Source organism: Erithacus rubecula (assembly GCF_903797595.1).
Source record: "Erithacus rubecula genome assembly, chromosome: 24".
Taxonomy (NCBI): Eukaryota; Metazoa; Chordata; class Aves; order Passeriformes; family Muscicapidae; genus Erithacus; species Erithacus rubecula.
Window position 1 is genome coordinate 534,232 of NC_136676.1, and position 12,144 is coordinate 546,375.

General features: G+C 45.9%; 1 protein-coding gene across 4 annotated transcripts in view; it reads left to right on the plus strand.

Moving 5' to 3' along the window:
* Nucleotides 1–12,144, plus strand: part of EIF4G3 (eukaryotic translation initiation factor 4 gamma 3) — a 144,481-nt gene that overhangs the window by 45,424 nt on the left and 86,913 nt on the right. For 3 of the 4 annotated variants that reach the window (XM_079326426.1, XM_079326427.1, XM_079326429.1), the window contains exon 3: nt 5,993–6,136. In XM_079326426.1, the coding sequence (XP_079182552.1) occupies nt 5,993–6,136 (144 nt within the window). The remainder of the gene's footprint in view (nt 1–5,992; nt 6,137–12,144) is intronic. The other variant, XM_079326428.1, reaches the window with a different exon arrangement.

Below are 12,144 nucleotides of genomic sequence, written 5' to 3' on the forward strand. Positions count from 1 at the left end.
GTTGGATGGGGCTGGGAGCACCCTGGGATAGTGGAAAATGTCCCTGCCCATGTAACAAGAGAAGCTTTTAAGGTCCCTTCCAACCCAAACCATTCTGTGAACATAAATGTACAAACAGTTATAATAAATAATTCAGTTTATATTATCTTTTGTATATCCCATACAACACTTAAAAAACACTTTAAAAAGTATCTGAAGTGCTTTAAAGAAGGTTATTTTTTTCAGTTCTTTCTTCCCAAGATATAATGCAGATGCCTGTGGGGAAAATATGACTGTAAAAATTTAAATTAATGTAAAATAGAAAAGTAACTGTGAAGAATGACCTAAAATAGCTTTTCAGTGTAGAAAAATATAACTTCTTGCTATGTTACAGGAATAGAATACAGGGCTGGGAATATCTCAGCTCAGGATTTGAGAATGCACAAGTTTGAGAGAAAATGTCATATTTTGGAGAGAGAAATTTCTCATCTGGGTTCCTTTCAGGCTTCCATTTGAAGCCCCAGGCAGATTTCAGATTCAGAGGGAGTCCAGGGAAAAATGAATTGAGTTGGAAAAAACACATCATGGGAGGGCCCTGACAAGTTCATTCATGAAAGGTCTCAGTGGTTTGTTACACAAGTAACAGCACCATGTTAAGGCCTGGCTTGCATTAAGCAGCCATTTTTTATTTGATTAATTTGATACAATTTGTCTAGATTTTACAAAAATCCCCTAATTGAAGATGAGGGAGAGCAGTATGAGATCATAGAATCATGAAGGTTGGAAAAGGCCTCCAAGATCTTAAAGTCCAACCTTCAAGTGCATCCTCAGCACCCAGGGGCTGCTTTTTCCTGTTGGAGTTTTATTCACTTTCACTGGAATTCACGTGGGTTATGGATCATCATTTCCAGGGATGTATGTTTTGTCAGAGCATTGCTGGTGTGGGAAGAGGTCTGGGGTCCATAAACACCACGTGGTGACTCTGAGCTGCTTCCCTGTGCATCATGCATGGGGTGGGAGGAGGAATCACTTGAGATATGGAACACCCACAGATGAGCCCACAATTTTTAGTTAGATAAAGATGAAAATTCAATTATCCTTTCAATGTCTTTCCATGTGCATTATCAGGACCTTGGTTGCACATTCCAGGATCCTCTTTTCCCCACAGCTACCAAAATAGAAATTGAAAATCATGTGGCTTCCACTATGAGCCCAAATAATAAAACTGAATCTGAGGAACACATTTTTCTGTAGTACAGAGGTAGGAGGTGAGGAAGAGACCAAGTGGGATGAAGTTTATCTGAGAACTTGGAGATACTCAAAATTTACAACAAGGCTTTGGTAGAACCTCTTTATCAAGGAAGTCATACTGGTATTAAAACCAAACCCACCTAAATTCATTATAAGTCATCTTTATTTATTTATTGTGACATACTGAGTGGATTGTACGTTTGGGTTTTTTAATAAATAAATACAGCAGTAAAATTATTTGAAAGCAAACCACAGTTGGAAATAATTATTTCAATAATCTACCCTTGTAATAATTTTCCTTCATCAATAATGGAGAATGCTCTATTGCAGAGCTACTTTTGGACATAAAGATTTGGGGTTGTCCTGTAAACAGCTTCTTGCCTGGTGTTTCCTAATCCTCTATACTGCAAGAAATAGGGGTGATTACTTGTGTGGTGTCAAAGATCCCAAACCTGCTGAGTTCAGAAGGGGCATAAGAATGAAATTCTGTTTCTGTTGTAAATTATTTCAAAGAAATATATTCAAGAGAGTTTTTTGGTTTGGAGTTTTTTTGAAAGATGTAGATCTCTGACGGGATGGCAACTGCACACAAAGTGACTGTAAATCCCACCACCCACCCTGTCCTGTCCCAGGGGAATGGGGCTAAATCTATAGAAAATGAGATTAATGAGCAGAAGCAGATACGCTCTTCAAATTCAGCCCAAGGCACAATTCTGGAATTGGATAAGAACAGTAACAGTGTTCATGGACATGCAGTTTTTGCACAAATAACTGGTTTTGGCAGGTTTTGGTGGAGGTTTGTAATTGCTTTAGTAGCATGTTGTGATTGGAAATGCTGAAGCTTGGACTAAAACTATCTGGGATAAACTTTCATGGGCTGAGAAGCAACACTGATGCTCTGAGCAACCTGGCCCAGTAGAAAGTATCCTGCCAATGGAATGGGATGGATACAAGGTCCCTTCGAACCCAAACCATTCTGTGCTTCTGTGAGTGACTTCTGGAGGAGAGGTGATGAGGAGTGAGTGTTAACAAGGTGTGTTTGTGTGGGCAGAAGTCACTTGGTCGAGTGCAGCCTGGATCAGGCTCCCTGTGCAGAGCTGGATCCAGCACTTCTTGAAGCCACTCATTAATTGCTGTCCCCCCCTGTGCCTTTGGAGCAGGTACCAGCTCCAGTCAGGGTGCCCAGCTCACACCAGCTGGGGGCAAGGAAGGTAATGGGGAAGTGTGGTGCTGAAGAATCCCCCTGTCCCAGATTTTCAAGAACTAAGGGTTGACTCCATCATTCACTCTTAGGGTGTTTGGTTGTCTCTTGTCCCGGGCTGCCCATTGGTCCCCCCGAGTGTTTCACACCCAGTAGAGGTTCCATGATTCACCTTCATGTCCTTTAAAGGGATCTTCCTGCAGTGAAGAGAATCCTGTAGAAAAGGGATTAGGGAGGATCAGCTGCTCCAGCACCCTGTGCTTAAAGGGAGGATCTGGGTCAGGAGGCTGCTGCAGAGGCTGTGGAACATACAGGAGGGAAGCTCAGTTCCTCATCCTGTTCCAGCCTAGAATCATGGAATGGTTTGGGTTGGAATGGTCCTTAATGCTCATCCAGTGCCACCCCTTGCCATGGGCAGGGACACCTTCCACTATTCCAGGTTGCTCCAAGCCCTATCCAACCTGGCCTTAGACACTTCCAGGGATGGAGCAGCTGCAGCTTCTGAATTACCTGAAACCAGGGACTTGGATGGAGTAAAGAGAAATCCCAGACTTGTAGAAGATGCTAAATGCAAAAGGTGTAAAAGATCTCAGAAAGAAAAGCAAGATTTCCAGACTGAGTTTTTATTTTGTATTTCATTACCTGCTTCCTTTAAAATATAGGATTAAGGCTTCTGAAAAACTAAAACTAGCTCTTGCTACTCAGGGAAAATAGAAAGTGACACCCTAACAAATTAATATGCAATTTTCTGCTTCCAGTTTTAGGAGAACAATTTAGCCTATAGATTTAAGGAGGATATTTGCTTCTGTAGTCATTTCAGGCCATTTAAGAAACAGCAAACCACATCCTGGGCTCTACAGGGGCAGGTACCTCAGGAGTGATGAGCTTAGACAGTCTCTACCTTTTACCTTTGTTAAAAATTGCTGAGAAAACACTCAAAGTCAGTAAGTTTGTCTTCCTTTACTATCTGTTTACATTAAAATCAGTATCTTCAGTTTATTCAGTATATTCAGTTTATTTGTAAATAATTTGTTGTAGGAAGAGGAAAGTGTGGAAACACCAACATTGGTGTAGCTGCTGAGAAAGGCTCTCTGTGCTTTCACCTCTGCTGGAACGAACAGCAGTCCTTGGTTTGTGTGCCCTAAGCTAGACTTGGCTAGCCTTAGGAGGTCCTGAAAAATCAGTGGTAGGCTCCTATGGATTTCTCTCCAAGTGTGCTGTTGCCAAACTATCAATCTGGTGCAATTTTATAATGTTCTGCTGCCTTCGTTAGGCTTTCAAGCCAGTTTTAATAGACAGGCCTCTGTCTATTGTGTCTGCATGAGGGTATATCATGGACTTATTCAAGCAGCTGCAGTTTTCCTCTCAGCTCAGCTTCCAGATTTCAGACCCAATCATGAGAGTGTTTCCTGATGTCTTTTAGTTACCTCCAGCTTGGGTTATTTTCCCCAAGGCAGTGCTGGAGTCAGCATCTCTGGAAGTTCAGAAGGTGTGGGGATGTGGCACTTTGGGAACGTGGTTTAGGGGTGGACCTGGCAGTACTGGGTTAATGGTTGAACCAGATGATATTGGAGGCTTTCCAACCTTAGTGATTCTGGGATTCTACTCCATGATTCTGTTTGCATGTTACAATTTCTGGGGAGGAAGAGGACTGCTGGATAATCACACTGACCTGAGGTATTGGTAGTGCCTTGTCCCCTTTGTTAAAATCCCATGTGGACTTGCCTGCTGTTGGATCAGAGGATTTTGGATGGCTCCAGCCTTAGCTGGAGCAGTGTTTGCACTGCTGAGAGTAGGAAGGTGAAAACTGGCAGTGGTTGAAGTCCCACAGCTGTCACAAAATAACCTCTATTTTCCCCCAAGAAGTGCCATTCAAGGAGAATCGTAGTGAGGAGCACGGGCACAACCTGCCACTGGGGCTGGTGATAGGAGTGATTTCCTTGTATTTTGGGTTGCCTTTGCTTCCTCCCCCTCTCTGACTGCATTATTTGATACCCATCACAATCCATAGTCACCTTTAAGCAGCGAGTGCTGCACAACTAACATGGCAACTCTTTCAGAGTTGATACAGGAGTCATGGGAGACACTTTAATTTTCTCAGGGATGTGGCAAGTTGTGTGGAACTCTCTGTGAGGCTGGCTCTGATTCAACTGAGGCTGCATGTGCACACCTGCCAAGAGAGATCAGCCTGAAAAAGAGATGATTCATCCCTGGTGAAGGGAAGGATCTGGTTGGGGACAGAGGATGAGGTTCTGTGACTGACCCACCCTTTCCTCTGATGAGCACTCGGGGGCTGTAAATCTTCCCACACTGAAGGCTCCTGGCCCATTCCCAAGGCTGGAGCTGTTGCATGTTGTGATTTTGTGGGATTTCGCTGCTGGCGCAGCTGCTGCAGTGGTTTAGGAGCTGTAACAACAGGCGTGGACATCCCAAGTGCAGTAAAGTGACTTGGAAAAAGCACTTAAGTGGTGAACTCTGTGACTTCTGCTCTCTTGGAGCTTGGAGCTAGTAGTCCATTAAAGGAGCCAGGAATTCCCTCTGCCTTCTTTACCCTGCTAAGGACATTATTGCACACTTTGGCCTGCGCAGTGCCAGTGACCTCTGGCTTCAGGTGCCTTTAGCTGAGACTGAGGAGTGTTAGATGGGACATTGGGAAGGAATTCCTCCCTGTGAGGCTGGAAAGGCCCTGGCACAGAGTGCCTAGAGAAGATGTGGCTGCCCCTGTATCCCTGGCAGTGTCCAGGGCCAGGTTGGACAAGGCTTGTAGGAGCCTGGGATGGTGGAAGGTGTCCTTGTCCATGGCAGGGGGTGGCACTGGATGGATTTAAGGTCTCTTCCAACCCAAACCATTCCATGATTAAGTGGTGTTTTTCAGCAAACGAGTACGTGAGAAAAGGTCAGTGAGAAGCAAATGCTGGATTTCAGTAGTGTGAGTTTTAACCCAACCTGCCAAAACTTAATTGTGTTGAATAGCCAGAGGTGTCACCCAATAGTTGTCTGACTCTTTTTTCCTATGATTCCCCTTTTTTTTAGTATAGCCACTCTCTAAAATATATTTAAAGCATTGCCATCATGGAGATAGTAAAGAGGACCAAATATTTGTGTGCCACGAAAACATTTTTCGAGCATTTTGCTTATTGTGTTTTGCTGAGTATAAGTTGAGAAAGGAGATGAAACATATGCAAGAATTGCTTTGCTATATCATTCTTTGTTTGTACCAAGCCTTGCAGATACCATGGCCTCTCTGCAGGGAATATGCAATTTCCCCCCTTATTTTGTTGCTGGTAATCTGTATCCCCTTGCAAAATCCCAATATTTTTTGATGTGGCTTCTCATGAAGGGATCAGAAGGTCCCAGGCCTGAAGGCAAAGGGATCCCACACATTTCCACCAGTGACTCCAGCTGGTGCTCTGATTTTTTGATCCTTCCACATTTTCCTGAATCACATAAATAGTTAAATGACTTGTGCTGTGTTTCACTTAGATAAATATATATTATCTCTCTAGATATGTACAATGGAGTCTCTGCAGACTGATTACTAATGTAATGTTTTACTAACAGTTTATCTCTACACAGGTAACACAAGTAGCAAGACAGCCGGGTCCTCCTGCCCCATCCCCTTACACTGCACATGAAATAACTAAGGGACACCCAAACCTTGCTGCAACGCCACCGGGACATGCATCGTCCCCTGGGCTCTCACAGGTAAGACCTGGCGTTGGAGCAGAGCATTCCCAGCCTCCCCCTCTTCCTCCTATCCCATTCTCAGCTTCTGCTCAATAAGGAACTGAGTTGTCTGTGACCAGTGTAGAAATAAAGTGAATTAAGGGTGTGGCTTGAACCTTGCAGTGACCTATTGGCAGCACTTTGTTAGCACACCAATACCATAAATTGGTATTTATAAATTACATACAAGTTTATTCAACATTAGTTCCTCATGGAGTCTGTAACAGAAACTAAAAGCATCTTGAAAAATTAGAAAAAATTAGCACGGATGAGGAGGAATGTGTTTTGCTGGTGGATCAGGCAGTTTGAGGCATGGCCTGACTTCCAGGTTAAACATTCTAGAGGTGCCCTGTGTCCTCTCTCATAGATTTTACAAGAGGAGTTTTGTACAAGATGGTGCAGTTCTGTAATTCTAAAAAATGGGTCAGGAAAATGAGTTGCACAAATGATTTCTCATAAAAGAGCTGAGACAAAGGGCTAGTTACAGAAAAGTCCAGAATAGGAGATAAATGGGGGTTATAAGAAGAATGGAGAAATAGAGTTTAGTGATATATGTGGAATGAATCGGTCTCGTTGTATCCTCTGTTAGATAAATAATCTGTGGGGCTGACTTGAGAATGGAGAAGCTTAACTGAAAAAGGAGGGGGCCAAATAGGCAGGTAGTGGGGCCAGAAAAAAGGGGAGATGAAAGATACTGGGATGGGGAAAGTGGGATGTATAAGGAATGAGGTGTGAGATAGAAGAAAGCCTGATGTTCCCTCTGCTCTTGTAAATTTATACATCTGTGGATCAAGCAGGAAGGCCTAAGCAAGTCAGCTGTTAAGGAGAGTGGATTTGTTTTGAGGAAGAGAAGCAGCATGAGAGGCCAAGGGTGGGTTGGGAATGAGGAGGTGATGGGGAGAGCCTGAAGTGGATCCAAGCCCCCTGCCAACCTCTGAAACATTAAACTGCAGCTGACCTTCCAGACCAGGACATGCCTGGAAACAGGTCATGGAAGGAACACTTCACCTGAATGATGAACATTTTAGATAAAACACGATGGGGAAAGTGAAATTTGTGGTTGTGCTTGGGACTGTGCAGATGCTCATTCTCCGTGGCTGGGAAATTAGAGGCTGAAGTGTCTCTGGGAGGCATCAGTGGTGTTGGAGCTGTTCTTGCACTCTTGCTGCAGGGTTGTTGGGAGTGAAGGCTGTGGGCTGGGGGCTGAGGCTCACAGAGCAGGGAGGAGGACACAGCAGGGTTTCAGAGCAAACCCTGAGATGCTGCCTGGCTTTTGTCACAGATCAAAACATTCCTTCCTGGTAAACCTCATCTACACAGGGAAGCTACTCGTGTGGCGCAGGAGAGGGGAAGAAGAGAACATTCTGGGCAGCTTCTCAAAATCTATTGTAATTAAGGGATTTCTTTTCTTTCCTTGATATTTTCCCATTGAGTCAGTGCATCTATAGAGGGTGGGCTCTGCCAAATCTCCAGCCAGCTGGAATATTCTGCTTTCCTGTTCCTGTTTCCTGACTGCTGGAAGTGAGGGTCAGCTTGTGTCCCTGCCATGCTGCTGGAGTGACCACAGAGCTTCTGTGGCAGCTGAGAGTCCTCGGGGGCTCCAGAGGGTGGCTGTGCTCCCACTGTGTGGAGCCAGCCCTTGTGTGTGAGGGACAGGGAGGAACAGCAAGGCCCAGGGGTAGGAGGCAGGTGAAGCTCCAGGCATTGTGGCTTTTGGGGCCAGAGAGGCCTGGGGGCTGCAGAGCTTTTCCCCACCTGATTCCTGCTGAGAGATTGAGCAGTGGAGCAACATAAATGGTGGCTCCTGTTCCCAGCCACTGTCAGGGCTTCCCTCAGAACACTCTCCTTGGGTGAAGGTTGGACAGGGCCTGGAGCAGCCTGGTCTGGTGGAAACTGTCCCTGCCTGTGGCAGGTACAAGCTGATCCAACCCAAATCATTCTGCAAAGAATCAAAATGCAGGTGCCTGCACTTGGGACACCAGTAAGGCTTGAAAGGGGATCAAAGCCTTACAGAATAACCTGTCCCCAGGCACAGTTTTCTGTACCCCCAAACTATTAGAGATTTGGGTAAATTTAAATTCTGAATATTTTTCTGTGTATCTCACTTGGACCCTTGTCAGGAGCTGAGTTTCTGTATTATGTTGCGTTATATGTTATGTTGTGTTATGTTATGTTATGTTATGTTATGTTATGTTATGTTATGTTATGTTATGTTATGTTATGTTATGTTATGTTATGCTATTCCCAAGCTAAATGGGGGTTTGGATGAAAGTTTAATCTGTTCATTGCATCTGTGATTTGTCTCCCCTGGGCTTCAAGGAACAACCTGGTACTTGTGTTAAGAACAAGATGAGTGGAAGTTTCCTCTTTCCACACATTTTTTAGTTTGTGAATTTCCATTATGGTTTCATTTGTTTGCTTTGTTTTAGAAAGTGATGAGAGAGTAATTTTGCTAATTCTTGGGCACTTTAAATCCTGCTGTTTCCCTTTAGAGATAAAGGGACCTAGGCTGACATGGGATTCAGATGAATGTATTATTAATTCCTTTAACAGCAACAAACCATAAATAACTGTGTTTTACCCACTCACGCTGCGTTGGTGATTGAACACTGAACAAAGGTTGTCTTGCCTTTGTCCAGTCATTCCTAATGCAGCAAGGGGGTATTTCTGCATAAAAGATAAGGACAAGACCACTTTGTTTGAATTAGAATCTGATTAAGGGTCATTGATTTCTCCATCAGACCCCTGAGTTAATAAATACTCATCAAAGTGAGTCTTTGTGAGGTAGGGACTGCTCTTGAGGCAGTAGTGAGTGAAAATACTGGTGGATGCTTTAGGCTTTGGATGTCATTAGGTACTAAATGGAGTTTGGGCAGAGATAGAATGTGTCACTGCTGGTGTGGGCAGATTGCTCTGAGTGCTCAGCCTGGGCTCAGCAGTCTTTCCTTGCTGTTAACTAGGTGGGATCTCAGCATCTCGTCAGGCTCAAGAGTTTCTTTAAGTGGGGATCTCACAGAACCAGGGAATGTCCTTAGCTGGAAGAGACTCACAGGGATGAGTCCAACCCCTGCCCTGCACAGACACCCCAACAATCCCACCCTGTCCAGAGGCTCCTGGAGCTCTGGCAGCCTCAGGGCTGTGCCTGTTCCCTGGGCAGCCTGGGCAGTGCCAGCCCCCTCTGGGGGAAGAGCCTTTCCTGATACCCAACCTAAACCTGACACAGCTCCAGCCTTCCCTCAGTCCTGTCCTTGCTCACAGAGCAGAGATCAGAGCTGCAGCCCCCAGAGAGGGCTCCCCTCTGGCTCCTCTTCTCCAGGCTGAACACACCGAGTGCCCTCAGCTGCTCCTTTTGTGGCCCCTCCAGACTCTTCACCCTTCCCCTTGGCAGAGGCCATGCTCTGGAGGAGAACAAGGGTTAACAAATTCTTTGGTTCCACCAGTGACCCCTCACTGTCCTGGCTGCTTCAGAGCTGCCTGTCCCAGCACATCTGGGGGTTGGGAGATGAGGTAATGTCTTGAATTCTAGTAAGTGATAAAAGGAATTGCTGTCCCTCACCAGAACTCTAGGAGCTGGAGCAGTTTACTATAAGTGTGTGATAAGATGATGGCATTATGCCAAGTGGCCTGAAAGGGAGAGTTTGGGAACTGTGTATGGGATTTTTAACCTGAAAAGTCAGGTGCAAGTGAGCATTGTACCTGTGTTTGGTTTTCTTTAGCCTTACCTGAACAGACAGAAACAGCTGGTGCTGTGGTGCTGTGGTTGGATGTCTCTCTCTCCTACTCCTCCACTGTTTCCATCTGACAGAGCCAGAATGAGAGCATGGCTCCCTGTTCCTCCTCCTCTGAGGGCTTTCCTGACAGACACCCTCCAGCTCTTTGCTGCCCTTTAGGGTCAGTTTGTGCAGCACAACGAGGAGACCTTGACAGCAATATGGAACAGTCCCACACCCCATCTTTGCAGCAACAGGCAGCATCTCTACTTCCTAAATTCCAGGGCCTTGAAATCATAGTGCTGCTCTCAGGAATGTGCTGAGCTCTGGCACAAGGGAATCTGCAGCACATGCTGCTGCAGTGATGTTATGGCCAGATGTGGCCCCAAGTACATAAAATTTCATATTCCTGTTGGGTTTTGCATGTTTTTCCCTCGTTCCAACAGAGAGAGGAGGGGCATGGCCCCTCTGCCTCCTCTCCTGGCTTGAGGCTGCAGAAGGGGCTGGTTAAGGGGCTGGTTTGACACAATTCCATTTCACAGTGTGTGGAGGAAAGGAGAAGCCATTGGAAAAGGAGCAGAGCAGTTCCTCCTTGGATGTGGCTCCCAGAGCAGGTTATCCACAGCTCAGGTAGGGCCTGGATTGACAATAGGCACCATCCCGTGATGGATGGAAGAATCCAGAGCAGGCTGAGAGCATTCCCAGAGCCCTTAACAGAAAGCAGCTGAAAATCTGCCCCATTCCAGTGTGCCTTGCACTCATGAATGGGACAGCCATTGTAGGATGGAATAATGGGAAAGCAGAGCACTTCCAGAGCAGCTGGGCTGGGAGCAGCAGGAAAGTGCTTCCCTCTGTCCATGGAGTGAACAGAGGAGGAGAGGGCTCCTGCAGAGGCAGTGTGCAGAGCTTAGGGCACCAGGAGAAGAGAGTTTCATCCCCCTTGTGACCTGGGAGTGTTTTTTGGAGCATCCCAAGGAACAAGTGCAGTGGGTTCTGGCATGTGAGGGTGAATGGTTTGGAAAAGACTTTTGGTTTTCTCTGCCTCAGCTTTAGAACTGCAGGCTCCAGTGGGATGCTGAGGGATTCTCTTAGTCCAGGCCCACAGTTTGAAAACATCAAGCAACCACACTTGGAACAAATTGCCAGGAATTTCCTCTGTAATCAGAGATAGCTTCAGCTCTCATTAAGAGCATGCTGTGCACTGAGCAGATTGGCACTGCCTGCCCATGGCTGCCTCTTGGATTGGGCTGGAATGCTGGAGCACCTGGGGAGCAGAGGATCCCACAGCATGGGTGGGGACCTTCTTCTGGGGCTGTTGTAGTTGTGGATATCTCTTACCTGCTCCTAAATAGGTCGAGAATACACCCAAGTGAACAAAAGTGCAAGAGGGTTTGAATTTTCTGGATCTTGGTGTGCAGAGACCTTGACTTTTAGGTGGCTGATTTAAATCCAGAACAGATTGTACCAGCTGAAACTTGTTACCATCTGGTTCTGTGCCTGAAGTGAAGAGAGTTTTGTGGTCTCATTCTGGTCCTCAAAAATGTCACCACCATTAAATTAGCGTTTGTAAAAGCAGAGAGACATTCCTTAGTACCTTGGGGTCTGGGAATGTGTGCCAGGAAGCAAGTCTGCCTGCCATCTGTGGCATGTTTATTAGGCAATCCCCAAGCCCCTCTTGTATGATCTTCAATCCTTTCTACAGGAGCTGGAATAATCCTGTTAGAACCATGATGTTTATTCAATGCTTCCATCTTCTACAGCCCAATTTAAGATGCTTTTAATAAAAGGATGTTTATTAAGGGATTGGAATAGAAGGAGGGATGTAATTTAATTTTAACTTCACCCGTTGGTACGCTGGGGTCAGTTCGGTGCCCTGGGACCTGGGGAGTGTTACTCCTTGTTGTCTCCTCATGTTGGAGGCAGCTGTCTTTGGAGTCTGGTGCTACATAGTTATCTCGTCTTCCCCCAAATTCTGGTGATCAGGTACAGGACCCAGAGAACAGCTGGAGCTGTCGGAGGGGTTTAGTCTGGAGATCAGGAAAAGTTCTTCCCTCAGAGGGTGCTGGGCACTGGCCAGGCTCTCCAGAGAATGGGCTCAGCCCTGAGGCTGCCAGAGCTCCAGGAGCCTCTGGGTGGGATTGTTGGGGTGTCTGTGCAGGGCAGGGGTTAGACTGGATGGTCCTTGTGGTTGGCCCTGGATGGTTCCATGTCCATGATTCCTCATTATTTGTGTCCACGTGTGCTTTGCTAGAAGGAAATAGTCAGCATAAAATCAGG